Source organism: Amblyomma maculatum, chromosome 2, assembly GCF_055883805.1.
Source record: "Amblyomma maculatum isolate TAMU_Amacu chromosome 2, ASM5588380v1, whole genome shotgun sequence".
Lineage (NCBI taxonomy): Eukaryota > Metazoa > Arthropoda > Arachnida > Ixodida > Ixodidae > Amblyomma > Amblyomma maculatum.
This window is the reverse complement of record NC_139345.1, coordinates 19,515,266-19,537,977: the sequence shown is the minus strand read 5'-3', so window position 1 is coordinate 19,537,977 and position 22,712 is coordinate 19,515,266. Positions and strand designations below refer to the sequence as shown.

The 22,712-nt window shown below is 44.4% G+C and overlaps 1 protein-coding gene across 1 annotated transcript in view; it reads right to left on the bottom strand.

The window, feature by feature from the left end:
• Nucleotides 1-21,351, bottom strand: part of by (focal adhesion protein tensin) — a 293,064-nt gene extending 271,713 nt beyond the window's left edge. The window contains 1 exon segment of the mRNA XM_084593429.1: nucleotides 21,041-21,351. Within this exon segment, the coding sequence (XP_084449555.1) occupies nucleotides 21,041-21,247 (207 nt within the window). The 5' untranslated portion in view covers nucleotides 21,248-21,351.
• Nucleotides 21,352-22,712: the final 1,361 nt, after the last annotated feature.

Here is a 22,712-nt window from a genome sequence, read left to right as displayed (position 1 = left end):
TTGTTAATTAAAGTGCCGGTGACAGACGGTTTAGAAGCTCGGTTTTGAAGTTCTCAAGATCAAACGCTAAAGTCAAAGGTAAAAGTTTTTAAGTGTGGTTAAGAGTGGACTACATGTCCACACTTAAGTTTGCTACATTATGCTTCACGTCGTTATACCAAAAATCAGAGGCACACGCATGAGGATTTCGGTGAAGCTTGCAAGATATTCAAAGTCAAGTAAGTAGTTAAGACTGGTTAAAAGGGTGGATAGGTGGATATTACATGGTTTTGCGTGGATTTGCGTTTAATTTTGGATTCTATTCGTCGAGACCTTTTCAGGGATGTACTATTTGAAGTTTTCGCCTAACGTTCAACTGTTAATCCCAATAACTAAATAACGGTTATTAACTATGCACTTGTATAATATCGTAGTGCAATCGGTGCAATCGTACTCTATATATATGCTATCAAACCAAATATGACTTCATGCTACAGCATGCAGTTTGATTTTTTAATCCCAAATAACTAATTAAGGTAAAAGTTAGGATTGAAATTAGTGCACTGAAGTTATACCTTTCATACGCTATTTATTTATTTATTTATTTATTTATTTATTTATTTATTTATTTATTTATTTATTTATTTATTTATTTCACTTTTGGTAGCAGGCAAATACAATGCCTGATGCAGGAACAGGAGCTAAAGGCAATTGGTGCCTGACGAGGCCTCTGTCCCTAATTTGGACTGATGCTGCAGCATATATTTAAATAACAATACTTTACTTAACAATGTAAATAATTATGTAGCACCACGTAATATATCCAGCGATGTAATACGTAATGCTGTAGTATATAGTTCAATTTTTTATTCAGAATGAGCTAATTAATGTCAATTAAAAGCTGCAATTAGTTCACCTCAATTATACTCGACACAAGCTATCCAACGATATAAGGCTTGATGATGTAGTGTAACCCCTTCATGGATCACTGCCTTGTCGTGGCGGAGGAGCTTGCGAAACTCGATGAAGTCGTGAGCTCTGCTGTGTAGGGCCACCCATGGTAGACAGGTCACGGCAGAGAGTTCTGACAAAATGTGATTCACTGGAGGAGGTAATGGCAACCCACTCCAGTATTTCCTGCCAAGAAAACCCTATGGCCAGTCACAATACCATTTATGATATGGCGCCGGAAGATGAGCTCCCCAGGTTGGAAGGCGTCCCACATGTTACTGGGGATGAACAAAGGGCGATTCCTAGTAGCTCCAGGACGAATGAAGCGGCTGGGCTAAAGCCAAAAGGACGCTCAGTTGTGGATGTGTCGGGAAGCGACCGGAAAGTCCGATGTTGCAAGGAGATATATCACATAGCAACATGGAATGTAAGATCTATGACGCAAGGTAAACTGGATGTCGTCAAGCGAGAAATGGACAGATTGAACATTGATATCTTGGGTATCAGCGAGCTCAAGTGGACCGGAATGGGAGAATTTAACTCCGGCGACCATTATGTCTTTTATTGTGGGCACGAATCCAAGAGAAGGAATGGGGTCGCTCTCATAGTAAACAGAAGAATGGGCAAAGCAGTGCTAGGGTACAACCCCAGAAACGACCGAATGATTTCACTTCGGATCCAAGGTCACCCTTTCAACATAACAGTTATCCAAGTCTATGCACCGACCTCTACTGCTGAAGAAGCTGACGTTGAGAGATTTTATGCGGACCTACAATGCCTTTTAGACCGCACCCCATCATCAGACGTCGTTTTTCTCATAGGAGACTGGAATGCTAAGGTCGGGAGTGAAGAAATATCCGGAATTGTAGGCAAGTTCAGTCTTGGCGAGCCAAATGAAGCGGGGCAGAGGCTAGTAGAGTTTTGTCAAGAAAACAACCTGACCATAGCGAATACTCATTTTCAGCAGCACAAGAGGCGCCTGTACACTTGGACTTCACCGGACGGTCTGTACAGGAATCAGATCGATTATTTTCTTTGCCGGCAGAGATGGAGAAGCGCTATACAAGCAGTAAAAACAAGGCCTGGGGCCGATTGTGGCACCGATCATCAGCTTCTTGTTGCCAAAATTAAGCTTCGATTGAGGAAAACGCAGAAAACTAGAAGGCCTTTCAGGTATGATCTGGGTCAAATTCCATTAGAATATGCTGTGGAAGTGAGGAATCGATTTCAAGAATTAGATCTAGAAGACAGAGAGCCCGAAGAGATGTGGACTGATGTTCGTGATATAATACAAGAAGTTGCTACTAAGGTAGTTCCAAAGCAAAAGAAATGCAAGAAAACAAACTGGTTATCTGAAGAGGCTCTGCAAATAGCTGAGGAAAGGAGGATGGCTAAAGTTATGGGGGAAAGAGAAAGATACAAGGTTCTCAATGCGGATTTTCAGAAAATAGCAAGGAAAGATAAGAATGCCTTTCTGAACATACAGTACCAAGCAGTTGAGGACAACAGCCAATTAAGGAACACAAGAGCTCTGTATAAGACAATCAAAGATATCAAAGGAAGCTTCTGTGCTAAGCTGGGCGTGATAAAGGACAAACCAGGCAAGGACCTCACTGAAGCCTCAGAGATAAAGAGGTGGCAGGAATACACAGAAAAACTGTACAAGAAGGACCCGAATGTGCAAACCCAACATAAGACGGTTGTGATTACTGATCTCGAGCCGGGCATCCTGAAGAATGAAGTTGAATGGGCCTTAGCCAGCCTTGCTAAGAACAAAGCTAGCGGAATTGATGGCATTCCAGCTGAGTTGCTTCAAAACCTCAACCATGACGCTGTTAACATTCTGCATACATTATGTCAGAAGATTTGGAAAACCCTGCAGTGGCCACAGGATTGGAGGAGGTCAGTTTACATCCCCATTCCAAAGAAAGTCAGTGCCAAAGATTGTTCCAACTACCGCACGATCGCGCTTATTTCGCACGCTAGAAAGGTGATGTTGAAAATCCTCCAAGGTAGGCTGCATCAGTATGTGGATCGGGAGCTTCCGGACGTGCAAGCTGGGTTTCGCAAGGGCAGAGGAACTAGAGACCAAATTGCCAACCTTCGCTGGATCATGGAAAAAGCAAGAGAGTTCCAGAAACCCATCTACTACTGCTTTATTGATTATGCGAAAGCATTTGACTGCGTAGATCACAGCAGATTGTGGCAAGCTCTCCAAGAGATGGGAGTTCAAATTCACCTCATTCGTCTTCTCAGGAACCTGTATGAAGGGCAAGAGGCCACAGTCAGAACTGGGCATGGTCTTACTGATTGGTTTCCGATCGAGAAAGGAGTGAGGCAAGGCTGCATACTGTCGCCCTGCCTATTTAACCTATATGCAGAGTGCATCATGAGGAAGGCCGGTCTGGACGAGTCTTCAGCTGGAGTGAAGATTGCTGGAAAACGTATTAACAACCTTAGATATGCGGATGATACCACTTTAATGGCAGAAAGTGAAGTGGAACTCAAGAGACTTCTGATGCGCGTACAAGAAGAGAGTGAGAAGTTTGGGCTTAAACTGAACATTAAAAAGACAAAGATCATGGAGTCTTGCCCTATCAAGTCCTGGAGCATCAATGGACAAGAAGTGGAAGCTGTGACAGATTTTCTCTTCTTGGGCTCCAAGATTACCTCAGAAGGAGACTGCAGCCATGAAATTAGGAGACGCCTGCTTCTGGGAAAAAGAGCAATGGTTAGCCTTGACCGCCTAGTAAAGAGCAGAGACATTAGTCTGCCAACCAAGAACCGTGTAACTCGTGCTATGGTCTTTCCAGTTGTGATGTATGGATGCGAGAGTTGGACTGTGAAAAAGGCTGACCCCCGAAGAATTGACGCGTTTGAATTGTGCTGGCGAAGACTCTTGAGAGTTCCTTGGACTGCCAGAAGGTCAAATCAGTCGATATTGTCGACCATAAACCCTGACTGCTCATTGGAGGGTCAAATTCTAAAGTTAAAGCTCAGCTACTTTGGTCATCTGATGAGAAGAGAGGAGTCGCTGAAGAAAGATTTGATGTTGGGAAAGGTTGAGGGTCGGCGGAGAAGGGGTAGGCAGCGAACGCGGTGGTTAGATGGCATCCTCGAGGCACTGCAGATGAAGTTATGTGATGTTAGGAAGATAGTGAGAGACCGGAAAGCGTGGCGTGACATGGTCCATAGGGTCACGAAGAGTCGGACACGACTGAACGACTGAACTGAACTGAACTGAACTGAACTGAACTGATGTATTATAAAGTACAACATTTAATAACAATTACCCAATTAAGGATAAAGAAGGCCTACAAGAAGTTCAGTGCAATCATTCCCGACATACAAGTCATTCCATTATATATGACTGAATTATGCAGCGTAAAGTTCAACTTAATCCCAGTTAACTTGTTTAGCATATTTAATTAAGACCTCTAGTTAATACAGTTGAAGGTCTCGCGGCAATATAGCCGACATAAGCAATCCAACGATAGAACATTTGTGGCTATTATTTTCTACATAAGCTACACAGTCACTGCGGACACTTTCTGTACAGGCATTTCGTACACGATGAGCATGAGACAAGTAACAATGCTCATAATTAAAAAAAAACTCAAATAAGAGCACAGTTTATGCCCTGTTCTCTGTCGACGATGCACGCTTTTTAAGAATTTGAAGAGTTCTCCGCAATTCAGTAGACCGAATGAAGAAATCGTTAAAATAAACCTTTTTTTTTTTTTTTTCTATTCGGGAGGAGGAGGAGAAGGAGGAGTTGTCGCTATACCCTTTGTAACATGTGAGTAGCGGGGGCGCGGGCATCGAGGCACTCTACACGTATAATTTTCCACTGACTCTACACGTATCGGGGGGCACAGCGCCAGCTATCGTTGATTGCGTGAAACAGAGGCACTGTGGCCTCCGAGACGACCTCCCAAGCTGCCACCCGACGAGGGAGCGGGAGTGGAAGAGTAAAAGCAAGGAAACGTAAGCCCGGATATCTTGCCAGGTGTCGTGTAACCGCTAGAGGCGTAAATTGTGGCCCACATCATACATCTTCTGCCAGCGAATGTCTCGACTAATTGTGCGAAATTCTACTGTATTTACGGTCACTAGCAGCCGTCTACTAATGTATGCACTTTTGTTTTAAAGAATCGCCGAGCTTATGATTACGGCTAAAAGTTAATGGAGGGTGTTCCTGTATCAATCTAAGCTTCAGAGAAACGACACATTTTTAATAAAGCATATGAAAAATATAGCCAGTGACAACTGAGCGCAGCGGACTGCTTTTATGCAGAAATTTCGGTAAATGATCAAAATGAACCGGTTAGGGTATGCTGCTTTCGCTCCTTTAGCAGCCCTTTCTTAGTTCGTAATTCTCGCCTTCATCACAATCACAATCACAATCATCATCATCATAATCTACCTGACTATACCCACTGCAGGGCGAAGGCTTCTCCCATACTCATCCAATTAATCCGGAAACTTGAAATTTTGACATTAAAGTTCATGTTTTTGGGTGGGCAATGATAATGTTAACGAAGTCACGATTCAAACTATGGCGATCACTTGAGTTTTGCTATTCCTAACCGAACAAATATAACTTGTAGTCTCAGTTCATGTTCGGCGAAGTGTATCTAATATGATTTCATGTACAGCATTCTGGAGGCATGAAAAATTTCTATGTGCATAAATACTGCGAATGAATTTGCGAACTCTTCACGCGTTCAAAGCAAGTAAACACGCGAATTTAGCAGAATGGTTGATTCGTGTTCTGTAAAGACATTTTTCGTACCGTTTCTTCTCTTTCTTTTACTCCGATCCAAATAAGTAGATTGAAATCCAGTCATTCGTAGCATGGCAGTAATTTTCTTTAATACATCCTACCGCAGCCGGTTAGCGCACGTGCAGAATATATTCACTTACAGTTTAATAGAGAGCTCCTTTTTAAAGCGAGATGTCGGAAATCGCAAACATGTCACCTGACAGGCGGTAGCAGACAGGTGACAAGTAGCGAGACCTCAGCACCGCCGCTTGAACCTTCGCAGCCTTTCAAAATCACCAGCATGCCTCTGGCAGGTGACAAGCACCATGACCAATGGACCCCTTTGAACCCTTTCAGTCTCGAAAAGCCACCAGTATGCATCTTGCAGAGGTGGTAATTTGCAGGTCACATGTCCCAGCACAATAAATTATTAAGGAATGAGCATTAATGTATATGCCATCTATTTGCACATCATGATCATGTAGCATGCTACAGAACAGTAACTCTCAGTCGTATATGTCGCGTGAATCTCACTGATCGAATGTTAATTCTATTTAATGCTTACGAAGCTACTTCCGTAGCTAACGCTGCCGCCACCACTTGAGCTTCGGTTTGCTTTGGTTTACGAGGTTTAACGTCCCAAAGAGACTGACGCTATGAGAGACGCCGTAGTGGAGGTTTCCGGAAATTTAGACAACGTGCTCTAACATCACACAGAACACGGGTGCCTTGTTTTGCCCTCTATCGAAAAGCGGCTGCCGCGGCCAGGATTCCATCCCGCATCCAGGCGCAGTAGTCGAGTGCTCTGCGGGTCAACTTGACAGCTTTGGTTCTGCAGTGTTGATAACCTTAAAGGACGGTATACCTGAATCGGAACCGTAACAGTTTTGCTACGTGCTATCAAATTAAGTGATCTGGTAGAAACAGTTAATAAAGTAAACCACTTACACTACTGCCGTATTTGCTCGCATTCTCGCATTATGAACGCAGTTCCTTTATTTATTTATTTTTTCTTTATTTATTCAAATACCTCACGGGCTCCGATTGGAGTATTATGTGAGGGGTTACATAACTGGGGTGCGAAACAGAAGCATGTAGAAGATGGTTATTTTAACATCGTTATTTTCAAAACGTTAACTTTATACAATGGCAAACACAAGAAAAGAGAACAAAATTTGAAAAGCACCACTATCGAACACACTTCAGTAACAGCACACTTCACAGCAAAACGTTGCTTTTTTTCTTGTGTGTGTGTGTGTGTGTGTGTGTGGGGGGGGGGGGGGGGGGAGCTCGCTGCATCAGGTAAACTATTCAGAAAAAAAAGTAGAAGCTTAAAACGCTTTGATCATTAAGGTAAAATGTTAAATAAGAACCAAAGGTCAGGTCATGGGCAGTCATAGGCTAAGAATGCCGGCCTTAGTTTGAACTGCTCGCGCGAGACCGCGTGGTTGTGATACCACCAAACACCTTAGCCCATCAGAGCGACGGCACGCGAAGTTTCACGGTGTTAGATTCCAATCTCTTACCCTTCCCATGGAAGGAGCTGCCCGAGCTAGCAGCTCGTGCCAACTCGGTCATGTGATCTGGTCTCGTGACGTCACACAATCGGCCGACCAATCGGTTCCTGGCCTAATTGACACCTGCCAACTGCCACCTGCCAGATACATGCTCGCGATTCTTGAAGCTGCGAGCTTCAAACGGAGGGCGCTGGTGTTCCGGTGGTCAATCGCGATGGCGACCACCGGCTCTAGGGACTCTAGTTGTTACTGTGGCAACGGCTGATGACGTAATTCGCAGTAATGACGTCACGAAATTGCTTAGCCAACCAGATATACGGCACTAATTGCAATGCTGGACTTGGGTCATCCTATGAGTTTATTTTTCAGCACACTAAAATGTGAAGTTGTAGAAATGACAAAAAACAGGCTTAATAGAATAAACACTTCATTCGATACGACTTGCCCTCTAAATAAAGCAAAATGTATTTTAGCCGTGTTTTCCTGCTCAATTAGCACACGTCACGAATTCTAACTTAACCTTGCAACCCATATCGGTCCAAAAACAGCCAAATTATTGAGCATAACCATAACTTGTAGCCCTAGCTATAAGCGTACCAATCGCAACACGATGCTACAGTCCTCAATACGGCAAATGAACAGAGAAATCGGCTGTGATCGGGCGTTGTTTCTGTTAATTCTCATATTCCTCACCGAAAGTTCTTATCAGCGGTTCGTCCACTACAATAAGGTATACGGATGTGACGTATCCGTCACAATTACCTTTATATTCTGCGTAATTGTATCAACATTCGAAAAACGGCTTCCTAGCGCTCACTCTTTTATCAGCTGCTTCCATACGAGCAAAAGAGCTTAGCTCGTTAGGTTAGGAAAAAAAAGTTGTCCCTTTCTGGCAGCCAAATTAGGGGGTGCATTGACTAGGCAAGCGCGTTCATTTTATTCGAGTAAACATTATTATCATGGTTGTCCATGGCTGCATTAAGGGAAGCGCGATCTTAGGTCAACTGCGTCAGGTTTTTGTTATTCCTAAATCAATAGTTGAGCATTTACTCATTATTATGTCAGTGGTCGTTCATCAACGAAAGTATAATGTGGAGCGAACATAGGACACTTTCACCCCAACAAGCACTCGAAGTCATTACATTGGAAATATTGGGGCAAACGATAGAAGCGTTTTGTGGATAGGGTTTCGTAGTTTCGCCCAAGTTTTCAAACTTAGCTTTTGTTTTCTTCTCAGGCGCGACAAAATTGCACCGGCTGCAGACATGCAAGAGTTCAGTTCCTTCAATATTAGCGCACGTAATATTTCATTTTTCTCTCAAAATGACAACAAAATATCTCTCATGAAGTCACCGCATGTGTCCTTGGGGAAACGACAGGTGGTGTGAATGAACTTGCTCTTTTCTGGGTTATAAGAATTCCGATTGTGTGTGTGTGTGTGAGGGGGGGGGGTTGTGGATTCATCCTAAGTCCACTTCAATATGTCCACAGCGTCGTGTCATAACCGTAAGGTTTCCAGTCAGTGGGTGCGCCAGTACAACCAAGTATATTTACGACTTTTATTCTTGTTTTTTCTTTTTCTTCTCATAGCGAGGAGGAGAAGGAGAGAAGGGAGCTGTTCTTCCCCACTTACGGAGGCCAGAGAAGGCCGCACGGGTAAGGCGGATGAAATTATCCCCTGAGGTACAGGTTAAGGCGATAGTGTGGAACTAAATGCCATGACAAAACCATGTCTTAATTCATTTATAATTGGGCGCTTTCCAGGCTGCTTTTGCAAATTTGCGGCTGACGCTAGTGGGCAAAGGGCAGCTTGATATTTTCGCTGCGTTCGACCGCTTATGCACGAGCTTCGATCGTTAAGAGAGCGCGGTAATTTTAACACCGATCGTCCGTTCTCCGGTGGTGTCGCAACATGTTTGTCCGCGACTGGAGAGCCACGATGCGAGAAGAAAGACAGCGGCTGTAACCGGGTTCTCGGCTTGCCACTTCGGTGGTCTCCTGAGCGCGCTGCTCGAAATAGGCACCGTGACGCCAATACCTTGCGCGCCCCGGTTATTAATCGAAGCAGAGACTCGTTAGCGCCAGCTGAGCAAGACGCTGGAGCCTCTAGCGAAGCGCGGGCATCTGCAGCGCTCCTCTGCATGGTTGCTCACCTCAACACGCCGTTGGGCGGCTCAGGGAAAAAAGAAAGGAAATGATAGGGAAGGGCGAAGATGATGCGACCAATCGTCCGCGCATAAACTGCTCTCTCGCTGAGCACTTTAAAAACCTGGCTAGCCGTTAGCACGAATAGTGGTGGCCTTCAATCCCTCTCTATTGCCGCAACTGTTTCGCCTTTTCTATCCTGCTTTTCAAATAACACGTCGCTGGTGAGGTGAATTTCTCCGGGATACAACTGAAAAAGATAGTACAGTTGTTGCACTATGGTTTCCGATTTTTTTTTAAATAGCTTTTTTTGGTATACGGGGTTAACTTATTAACCAACGCCATTAGGTACATTATTCTTTAAAGACGTAAAATGCGAGTCAGCTTTTGGAATTCCGAAAATACCATTCTCGTCGGCGCCCCAGCGCGACGAATTTTGGGGCCTTGCTGTGCGAAAGTGAGCGGCCGAAGGCGCCGCTGGCCCCGCCTACGAGCGCGTTGCACAGCGGCGAGCCTGTCACGTGATCGGCCGCTCACCTGCTCCACCGGGGCGTTGCGATAACATATATATATATATATATATATATATATATATATATATATATATATATATATATATATATATATATATATATATATATATATATATATATATATATATATATATATATATACACATACATATATATATATATATACATATATATATATATATATATATATATATATATATATATATATATATATATATATATATATATATATATATATATATATATATATATATATATATATATATAAGAATATATATATATATATATATATATATATATATATATATATATATATATATATATATATATATATATATATATATATATATATATATATATATATATATATATATATATATATATATATATATATATATATATATATATATATATATATATATATATATATATATATATACCACACGAGTGATGAGGCCTGAGGGCGACATGTTAGAAATTCAAAGAACTTATACGGATATTACTAACGGTGGGCTAAAGGCCTCTAGTCAATTTGCAAAAAAACAAAAAAAAATAATAATAATAAAGATCTGCTTTCTCTGAAAATGCAGTGGGTTGTTAATAGTTTGTTCTTGGCGTGCCTCCCGTTCGTTAGTTTCTCTACTTTGTGACTTATATCCGGTAAACGCCACCGTAAACGGTTCTTTAACAAGGCGTTCATCAAATCAAAGATCCCAGTTTTGCTTTTCGGCAGCCTAAAAAAAAAATACTAAAATCTAAAAATATGATTTTCAAATTGGTTCACTAGGTTTAAAGTGCCCAAGCGACTCGGGCTTTGAGGGCAGGTAATGGAGAACCCCGGAAATCTAGACCCCATGGGGCCTAAACTGACACCTCACAGTACACGGGCGCCTTTCTTTTCGCCTCCATTGGAAAGCGGCCACCGCGGCCGGCATTGAACTCACGTGTTTGATTTCAGCAGCCGAGCGCCCTAATCCCTGAGCCACCGCAGGTAGCGGTGCGCGGCGGGGATAAAAATCTTCAAATATCAGAACTGCACAAAAGTTAATTTCAAACAATCCTTTTCTTTCTTTAAATGAAAAACCTATCGATGGCTGACAACGTACAGCGCGTTATTAGGCTCGTTGGCGACATGAGAACATAATGAAAAAGCAATGTGTAGAAACAAAGCACATGCAAATGCGACGCAACGCAGTGCATTTACTGAGGCTAAGAAATATACGTTTATAAACATAATCGGAAAATATGCAGGGCAGAGGAAGGTGACCCCAAATGGCATTTCCTTGCTTCCGTCCTGCGTCTTGTGCGGTTTTTCATCGTTAAGATGTCTGACCAGCTGGCTTACAACATTTTCCCCTCTAAGTTACGTTTATAAAAGTTCTGATGTCCACGTGTTGCGCCACCTCTTACCATGCCTCGTTTCTGCATGATGCTTGTACAGAGCTAGCATGAAGTAATTCGCTGCTGATGGTTATTCATAGAGTTAACTGCAAAATTTCGCACATACCTGAAGCAACAAGATGATGCAGCAGCAGAAAGCATAAGACAAGTTGCGTAGACTTCTTATTCAGGTTTACACGGCCGCATGTTAACTGCTATACTAGGAGAAATATTTTCCAGCGATTGCGCTACTTAGCTCCAGACGAACGAGTTGAGGGTTTTTTTCAGAAGGGGGGAGTGAGAGACAGAATTCTATAGTAGCACCGGAATTGCGAGACGGGGCTTCGCCATGATCGTTACTATGAGGTTACGTCCACTGAAGGACAAAGGTAGCCTTAGGCCGTTAACTATGTCCCGCAGCAGCTACCCTATTCAAACGAATCCCATACCCCCCTTGCGTTCTCCACGCCACCCTCTGTCATTTATGGATGCCCAAACGGAGTACAAAATTTGTGTCACATAATTTTTCTATGACAACAGGACATATAGACCCCAGAAAAAAGCGTCGTCAAGCTTGGAGTGCACGCAAGTGGCGACTCGATCGTTCGAGCAGAATGGCGCAAATGCACGGAGTGCTGCCCAGAGCTGCGATTTTGTCCGCCGTTTTCCTCCACCATCACCTGATGACCGGTGACAGGTCGGGCGAATGCATATGGCTGAACACCTGGCTGACGCTGCCCACAGCCATTCGCATAGAAAAGTGTAGAGAAACAGATGACGCGCTTCAAAGCGAAGCAAGGTGAATAGGCTCTGTCGCGAAAACACGAAACGTTCGTCCCAAAACAGGCGCCAGAACGGTGAGCGCCAGTCACGAAAAAAAAAAAAAAAAAGAAAAAGAAGAACAGAGAAACAACGAAGCCAGAATAAAAAATAGGCTAGGGTATATACATCCGCGCGCGGAAAGGAGGAAGAGCGGAAAGAAACAGTGTACGCTATACGGCACGGTCTCGCGTACTCGATCATTGTCAATGAGACTCCACGCAAAAGGGCAGATACTTGTGCGGCAAGTGGCGCTCAGGAGTATATATGTGACCGAGGAACAACGCGCTATACAACTCGGAGTGAAGCGCGCGTTGATGCATGGCTGCTCGAAATGTCTGCGCCAGTGGAACTAATTATGTCGTGCCGACGTGCGACAAGAGCACAAGGACGACCTCATTTCACCGCGGTACTCAGCGTGTCATATTTGTCGGAAAGTTTATAGGGCGCATACGTTTACGAGGCGCTGTTTCGTTTCACAGGCTGCGTTTTGCGACTCATCAAAGGCCCTAACGCAATAGCTGAAAGTGCAAAGAAGATACCACTAAGGACTGTCCAATCTTGGCACGGGCACGGTCTCTGCCCAACATCTATTCCATAACGAATAAAACTAGTCTACGTTTTTCGGCACCACACTCCCGAAAAGCTTTATTAGTGTTCTTCGCGGCAACGAACAAATCGTTTATGCAGAAATGCATAACATTAAGGCATCAAACAGAAGTTTACTGTTGCTTTCAGCCTCTTCGAAGCCCAAACCACATACGATCAACAAATGGTAGGCCTATACAAAAGCAAAGCTATCACAGCCTTTATCGCAAGTAACGACATCGCAATTATGCAGGGCATTTTTTTGTGTGTCTTGTTTCATTTGGTGGTTTCTTATCAGTAACAGTGCAGACACAAATACAAATACATACACAGATACAGTTGCATATCCTCTCCTTTGTCATGCCAGCACTGCAGGTACCGATAACTTCTGTCCGTGCACTCCCGTGAAAAAACTGTGACCTCAGTACAGCTTTTAAAATAGTGGCGAACACTTACGGGCATGTAAGATTCTCGGATAGTGCCTAATTAAAGACTACTGGCGTTGTTGAACAGCAATATAACCCGTTGCTGCATTTGAGAGTGGTTAATGAGGTTTAACCAACAGCAGCGAAAGGAGGCAGAGGCACCCGCAAGATTAACCAGGGTTAGTACTGACTGGAAGCCCTTTTCTAGCCAACTATTGAAGCGATCAGACTCCCCGTTTACAACACTCCAAACCTCATACAGTCCGCTGTTTTAACCTTCAGGAGGAATATTTTCGACAGCAAGTCACGCGTAGCGTACGTGGGACGGAAGCTGAAAGCTCTCTTCTGTCTCCCCTACTGAGTGTAGGGGACGAAAGTGGTAGGCGTGTCACCGCGGCCTAAATGGTGCCACACAGATCAATCGTCGCGAAGCACAACAGCGGGTCCCGAGCTAAACGTAGATGTGCACCGTCCCACGGAAAGGAAGCAGATTAAACTCTCGGTGTTTGCCGTCGACGCAAGGGGAAGTCAGTCTTTCATTAGGAGACATACTCAGGTGAAGTTTAGAGGCAGCTAATGCCGCGAGTTGTACGAGCTGGACATGCAGTGACACTCAGCCAAATCAAGCTCAGAAAATGAACACAGATCGCTACAGAGCTTTTAGCGACGCAGAGAACCTCCCTATCTCCCCGTTTACAGACAATGGACAGACGCCATCCGCAAGAAAAAAAAAAAAAAAAAAAAGGAGCCTAATCGCAGTTCGGCACTCTCCTATGATATACCATGAGAGGAGTTCTCTCTCATGGTTCATATGCATGGTTTGATGAGGGCTGATTTCCGATATCAACACAAACGCATGTTTATACCACACTGCAATAGCATGGCTTTCACCAGGAAGCTAACGTGACTTTTCGGATGTTAGGTGCAAAATGTAAACTTGCCCTAGTGCTCCCGAAGTCCCAACCGCTTGTGTCGCTTTCCAAAACGTGCTAGTCGAGTATGGTAGAAAATACAGACTGTGCTCGACTTAGTATTGACCTCGAGATCGAGCACAGTCGCTACCTTGCGGCGCAGGGAACGGAAGAAACCTTCTCAGTGCGGATGCGCTCTTGCGTCAGTGTTTACGTTCGCGCGTATCGCTCGGTGTCTGCTATTTGTTTCGCGGTTCCGGTGCGCTCTTATTTACCTGTCTACCCCTCACGACAGAGCTATGATGAGGCTATCATGCCGCGGTAAAATGAAGGCAATTATTGTCGTTATCAATATCCAGTATGCCGTGCTGTATAATAACATCTTCCGTTTGACTTCGACACTTGAAATTCTTTGTCGCACGATGTCTCAAACACAGCGATGGTGCCATTAGGCTCCGTGTCAAAACAAAGAGAACGAGCCGCCAACGTCCATACAACTTATAATGCAACCGCCAAGAAATTGTATAATGTTGATTCTGTTTCCGACAGCTACTGAAGCATGAGCCGCGTGGCCTCAACACTGCTGCCGCCCTGATGTAGATTGACAGGCCATTTTGTGCCCCACGTACGATCAAATTGTCCTAGTGCGTTCCTCTCGCCATTTTTACAAATCACTATTCGGCTAAGTGTTATTGCACGCAAATTCATTGTTTCTTGGAAGCACCAAACTTCATACGGGCTTAACTATCTCCCTTCCGCAGCTCCTTGATTGACCATGCATGTTTACTTCGAGGATAAACAGATTTGACAGTCGCAAGAATACGTAGGAGAATGTTTCATATCCGACCCTTGTTCTAATAACAACCCTATAGTTTTTCTTTGCAGTTTTTCTTTTCTTTTCCAGGTGATTTCTCGATATTTAGAGTGCTAATGAAATCATTCTCTCAATTCTCTTTACCCGAGGAAATCCACACTCATGCTTAGTTTTTGCAATGTCTTCGCGCTGACTAAATTGGCAGCTTGCATTTCAATGAAAAATAATTGCATAAGGGGCTAAACTTTTGCGAGTGCGTAATTTTCCTGTCATGCGGCCAAACACTGTGGCATTTTCATCAGTCGTTGAACTACTAATTTACCGTTAATCACCACCCCTACATTAAAATTTCTCATATGCTGACTTCGTTTTCCATATTCTTTCTTCAGTCGCACTATCATATTCGCTGACATTATTTGCAAAAAGCGCTCGCCTCGTAGTGAGTTCAGCGAACGTACTCGCTCCACTCGGCGCGCTACACATGCCCAGTCAGCTTTCCTGTGCTGCCAGAGTTACTGTACCGGCGGCATTTTGGGGTAATGTAGGTCTCAGCAGTACAGGTTCGTATAGGCAGGGTTTTTATGCATTCACAATTATAGTGTGTAGCAAACCCGCCAAGTAGTATACGCTGTCTGTGCTATATTTAATCAGCTTAGTCTCCGAGTCAAGGGCTACGCTGTCTCCTTTTTTAAGGCATGTCAGAGCAAGAATATTGCATCTGCGTGAGCTTGGAAGATGCTAGTACAGTGGCTATCGTCCCAGATTTAGCCGTGTCCTGCAGTGCGTCAGACATTGAAGACAGGCGCCGCGGCTTCGTCTTCAATAAAACAAACGTGGACGAGGAAAAGCGCATGAGTAGTACCTACGTGGCTCGCAGAAAGTACATTTCGGATGCCAATTTTTATCATACAGTGCCACAGTAATGACACTTCACGAGGCGGAGTGCACTTGCTGTAATTGACACTAAATTTGCCTGTCTTAAACCGGTATATCTATCAGACGAGCATACTCGTGAAAAAGCGAACAGAAAAACAAAACATCATTGGACAAGTGTAACGCAACGAAAATGTCAGACCTGGGAGCGCGGTACAGCGAAAAATGCGCGCAAAACGATGCCAGAAAACCTAAAAACGGGTGGTTGCTTGTCTTGTTTTCTTCAATCTGCACTTCTTTTCAGCAGCATTTGGCAATTCTATGTCTGTTTTCCTCAAAAATTGTAATACTCTAAGCAGTAAATCGCTCGATTTGCAGAGGACAAGTTTCTTCGATAGCAAACGACGCCGTAAAAATTAAAAACAAACCGACGTCGCATGCGTTTCTGCGAGCGCTGCCGGCTGCCGATCCACACTTTTGGAGCAACGGTGGCGCCACCAATAGTAGTCACCGATTTTCAAAGAGCGGCGATGGCTCGTGCGGTACCGCGCTCCTTTGAGCAGAATACGACAGTTGTAAACTCTCTATTATACTTCAGTGAAGGCGCGGGAGCACAAATCCCTTTGGGTGTGGTTCCAAGACGAGGAAAAGAGGAAGAGCAGTGTCTTCTTAATTCGTGCATTTGTAAGGTCCGGTTCAGTTCAATGCAGTATGCCCACACAACGCACCCCTATTGTCCGCAACCACGGCAGAGTCATACTGGGATACTTCTGGCCCGTTCCGCTGCCACAGACCGGTGCCGTGTCACAGACGCCCTAAAGAGGATAGCTCTCCAAGCGGTACCCTTTTCTCTGTAGGGGTGGCCTCCTAAGGGCTACCTCGTGCTATGTAAGGGAGATTATTTTGGCAGTAAATGTTTTCAAAGCCACCACCAACCACCCTTTCTGGCATGCGCCAGTGTTCAATTCCAGCTTCCAGGGAACTATGAGTTAGTGCTAGTGATATTGCACGCGTACAAGGGAATGGTCAAAGTTTTCGATGCGGAAAAAAGTTTGATTTTAAGCTTTTCCTGAGCTCGCATAGAATGGTGAAAATTGGCATAGAAAATCGATGGGCTGATTGAAATAGAATAATTGTGAGCCAGCTGTAGAATATTGGGATATACTTTTATGAACGCATTGACAGAAATGTAATATGCTCCCGATGCTTTCCAAAACTTCGTTTCCGAATTTGTTCTACACTCACAGAAAGCAAATGGGATGTATTTTTGAAAGTGAACACTAAAAAAAAAAATACTACAAGCCTGTCGACTGAGGATATGCGAAAAAATTACGTTCAATAACTTTTCCCTGGAATTCGTCCAAAATTTCTGGGGCTCTGCGAGCTAGACAAATTTAAGGAAGCGCAAATTTGTCGTAATTAGTGCATGCATTATTACAAGATAAGTTGTCACCCATAGCTGCTATTCAACCCCGTACGAACGATGGTCATTTGACCACCGGTTGCTGAGAATATCACATAGTATAGTGAAATCTGCCTTCACTGCATTCACTTTTACTTTATTTAGGGTGGCCGATGCTTCCGCTCTGTTAGAAATGTGAACCAGGGACTCCGCTGCCGACAGCGTAAGAGATTAATCTACCAAAGGCCATTCAGACCATCCGTACGAACATTTTGCTGCACCTGTGGATAAGGTCCTATTTCTTTACGCAAATTTTAGATGACATGTCGACTGCATTCAGGCCCTGCTACGCCATCATCATGTGACACTGGCACAGTGAAGTGATTTATATATGATGCCTGTGCACGTTAAAAAAAAAATTTTGGCAATAAAAAGCTACTAGTTCGAGCATCATAACGCAAAGTTTTCAGTGTTTGTTTGTTTGTTTGTGATCATTCAAATATCATAGAGCTTCGTCGATAATGTACACCACCTGCCGAATGTAAAGCCAATAAGTCTTGCTTTGAAGTCGCGAGAGAGCGCGTGTGTGTGTGGTTGGAGGGGGGGGGGGTGGCATCTGCGCAGGTGGAAACGACATAGAAAGATATTAGGACGTTAGGAATAGGAACCCGTTGGGCTCTACTTTTGATGAATGTAGGCTACAGGCTACGAATGCGTATAGGCTATACAGCTAACACAGTTCTGTATCTGGTACTTAATAAAGGAATGCACCGCACTTGAACTCCGTGAAGTATTTAGCTTCATACTCTCAGGACGTAACAGCATGATGGCGTATACCTTACAGGGATTTTCACCCTACTTAAGATGTCCACGTGGCGAGTTCCTATTTCATCATGGTGTGCTGACAGGAACACAAGTTTATTCGAAGAAGAAAATTCTGCTTTTTAAAGCCGAATTTTTCAGGATATTTAAGTAAATTATGAAACTGTTAGATTTGACTAATGCTCTCCAGGTAGTCATGATAAAAAAATAATGAACATTCATTACAAAGCAAGGCTGGTCCACGTTCGAACCTCGAACATCGTGTGGAAATACGCTTGGGCCAACAGAAGCTTTGGCGACGAAAAAAAAAAAAAAAAAAAAAAAAAAAAAAAAGAGAGAAGAAACACAGAACCTAAATTCTTTATCGCAGCGTTACTGTTACACTAATATTGCGGTCGCGCTTACTTCAAAACTGCCGCTGACATCGCATCAATCATCCTAAGCAAACGAGCAAACAGAGACAAACGCAGACGAAGAAAAGACCAGGGTGTCGTCTGCCTGCACTTGCCCCAGTTTTCCTCTACTTCTGCTCTTGTTTACCGATCTTCCACATGGCATTGCATCTGCCCGTCACTAAGCCTTACGCGAAGCGAACAGCACTCTGCATCAAAAACTGTGCAGCGTTGTGTACGCTAGAAAGGTGCCGTGGGGCAATGAATTATGAAGCTTCAAGCAGCGATTGTACTGCATGCATTTGTCGCTTTACGCCCTTGCTTCACAAAGCTCATAAGTATCATGGTCCTCGACAAAATATTTGTGCTCAGAGAAAACGATGTAACACTGTATATGGCGTATACAGCCTACGACCGTTGTCAGTTCGTTCCGTTCGCTCTCTTGATTCGGCGAGAGCGTGGCTTCAGCCCCATTTTACTGCACGCATCTACAGGGTAGAGATGACCCGCAATATTACCATTGTGCGGACGGGGCTTCCAGAGCGGAAGAGAAAGACTGCGCGACGAAAAAAAAAAAAAATGAAGTACATCGCGAAGAAAAAAAAAAAGTTTCTGGATTCGGGCCAAGAGGGGCCCAGAATGGAACGCTCTCTTCTTCGCAGAGGAAAAATGATAGGCACTTGAATGGACAAGCGCACTGAGGGCCAGCAATAAGATGAGCGTGCCTGTCTGCAGAGAGCACGTATTAGTCGACGATTACGCTATATTCTAGGCAATAAAAAAAAATATATCGAGAACTTTGTCAATAAATGGTCAAGGTGCTCACACGGGTTGGGTTTTATTTACCGCATAGGCAGAACCAGCGTGTCTCGCATCACCGGTGGATAACATTTCCATGAGTCAGAGTTAACGGTGTTTACACCTACGCTTGGCTCGGCGCTTAGCGAGCAAAAGTTTTCGCGGCGAGCGGTTTGAACAGGTACAGCGCCACCTTCGGGCTATTTGGTGAGAATAAGCTGCAACGAACAGAATGCAAATGATTATCATTATCGAAGTCGTCGATGGGATGGGTTGAGAGAAGAGGAAGGTGCGCTGTTATTAAATAACAAAATGCAACGAGACATTTGCGAAGTGGAAGCATAAAACGCGACAAATTGGAAATGCTATCAAAGAAAACGGGAAACCCTGTTGCGCCATTTCTAATAGAAATGATAAATATATTCTGACATCGCATTGCTAATAATTTGTAATACTTTACAATTTGATCTCAAAGAAAATGGAGATTGTTGAAATTTCACGAATTTCGAATAAAGGGAACCTTTTTAATTACACTTGATGTTGGTGAGACCGACGCGATATTTCGAATAACCGGAAGTTCAAATTAAGCGAGTTTGAATTATTGAAAATCCACTGTGGTACTGGCGTCCGCAGCCCTAGAACGCACATATCTTCAATGTCAGCTCAGTGGGTCAAGCTGCATGACGCTTATATTCGAGTTTTTTTTTTTTTTCGGAAGTAAAAGTGCAAAATATAAATATATGAGCTGGTTAAAATTTCACATTTTTGTTTTAACCTCTTTGTGCTAAAAAAAAAATGAATAAAAGGAGCCATCACTGAGATGGAATCACTTTCAGAAATTGCTTTCTTGCATAATATACGTTGGCGCTCCCACGACAAGGATGAAATGGCAAAGGGCGGCTGAAATAACATTTCGGCTTTACATTTTTACATCACACTCGTTGGTGAGTGAAGAGAAAGTCAACATCCTTTTTACTTTCCCGCACAGAAGAGCCGGTAAGTGGAATGATCGCATATTGAATGGGTGGGCTAGACTTCCCGCCATTATGCGAGTCCCGTGCTGACCTTTGCAGGAAAAAAAGAAAAGCAAATAGATAAAAATAAATGGAAGAAAACTCCTTTCATTTGTCATTAATAGTTACTCCCGTTGTCTAGGCTTGCAGTGTATGGGCAGGTGTCACATGACTTTGAAAACTATCACCTGGCTGCGAAACAACCTTACGGAAAAGAAAAAAAAAAAAAAATCTGCTGTCATCGTTTTCCGCAGCAAGGTCTGTTAACATTTCTAAGTCAATGCACCGTTCACGCACTCCTCAGCCAGAACATCATTTTGGAAGTCGAAATCATCTAGTCCTGAAACCCGCGTATGAACTTCCCTTTAGTGTGTCTCAAGAACGGAAAGGATTGAGTCACAACATGCAGAATTAGGGTTCAAGGACAGAGCGCTTGCCTTCGCCGCCAGCGGGAGCGAATTATGTAAGTTTGCTTTTCCCGCCATAGGATACTACTGCCGCAGAAGAAATGGCGAAAATACAGACAGACTTAGGGCATGCCTCTCTTAGAGTCTTAATTTATTTTTTGTCTATTCTTATTCATCCTCTATCTCATGTTTGCCGCCCTTAGAAAAATATACACATGCATTATCGACATTTCGTTGCAACTCATTTTTATTTGCTTCCGCAGAATCGAAAGACAGGTATTTTGCCATGACTCGTGTATGCAAAAGTTTGCACGCTAGTATATTCCTTCAAGCAATGGCGTTAAAAAAAAAAAGAAAAAAAAAAAGAAAGGCAGACTTCAGACACAGAAGTTTTCTCCTGACACTACGTCAGATGAGGAGTGCGAACAACGTTACTAATCCACACGAAGTTCAATCGAACGCCACGAACACGTGGGGGAAAAGGACAAAAAATACGCCATGCTTACATGACCGCAGTCACACTTCTCCGCCGCTGACGTTGTCTGCAGTAGCAGCTGCTGCGTCGTCTGCTGCTGGCCCTGACAGCGGTGATGTTCGTGGAGCCAATGCGTCTGTAAGTTCGACAGCGTTGTGAACTTGACGCTGCAGTCGGGGCACAGGAAAGACGCGAATCTGTCGCTGGACAACATTGCGTGGCCAATAGGTGTGTTCATCACGCTCAACGTCAGCGAGACGGTCTTCGTCGCCGCAGCGACCGACGGCGTGGCGATGCTGTTCACCGGTTCTCTGCGCGGTGCGGCAAACAGCAGATGATCGGCGGCGAGTCGCGCAGCGGGCGCTGCTGCTCCAGCGCCGCTATTTTGCGACGATCGGGCGCCGCTTGGCGCGCGCCGCCGTGCTGAAAACCCGCGATGAGCTGCAACGACACGAGCCCCGGCCGGCGGCAAAGCAAAACATCATCTAGCAGGCTGCGAAGGCCGCCCGATATTGAAGGGTTTCAACGCGTAGGGCGGCGGACACTGTATTGGAACCGCTGTATGGACAGTCGTTTTTCCGCCGTGTAATGCAGCTTCCGTGCCCGCGCTGGCCCATCCAGGCACACTAGCGTAGTGTCCTGAGATGTAGTATATGTACAGAGCGTGAGTCAAAAGGAAAATAAGAAACAACCGTATTCGAATAACGACGATAATAATGTTAATAATTAATGTCGTGTCAAACAGATATCCGAAGAATTGAGCGAATAAGCGGCTTTGCAGAGAAAAGTATTTTCATCGGAAGTCTCAAAAGACTTAGTGCTTTAATGCAACATGCTTATCGCGCTAGTTGAATAAGAGCATGGAAATGGGTTCACGAGGGATTTGTTCAGCCCTGGGCTGCTAAAGGCTTGCAAGAAACAAAAAATAACTGATAACTGCGATATCATGTAACGAGAATTTTTAGCCAGCTATTGATATATCTATAATTTGTATTAAATAAAGGTGCGTAATTTAAGAGAGATATGCATGTGTGTAGATACCGCTCTTTTTATTTTCTACACATACTAGTTCTTCAGCTACCACTTCTTTATATTATGAGCCTCAAGCGCGCAGTGGCGAATTCACTAAGCCTCCCATAGGCGACGCGCTTCACAGCAGCCACCGCGGAAGGGATTGAGGCGAAAAGCAAAGTGCAGTGCGATGTCACTGCATTTTAAGGAACTCCAGGTGGTCGACATTTCCGGTGTCCTCTACTACGGCGTCTCTCATAGCCTTAATTGCTTTGGGTCGTTAAACCCCATAAACCAACCTACCAACCAATTACCCGGCCGACCGACCGACCGACCGACCGACCGACCGACCGACCGACCGACCGACCGACCGACCGACCGACCGACCGACCGACCGACCGACCGACCGACCGACCGACCGACCGACCGACCGACCGACCGACCGACCGACCGACCGACCGACCGACCGACCGACCGACCGACCGACCGACCGACCGACCGACCGACCGACCGACCAGCCAGCCATCTAACTAACCACCGCAGACGGAGTGAGCCACATTCCTGGGCCATTGCCAAAAATAACCCTCTGAACCATCCTCACTACACGGCAACAACCCTCCTGCCACCAATCATATTAGGGTGCTCAGATTACCTACGCCAGCAAAACCGATGGTCAACCTAATTGAAGAGCG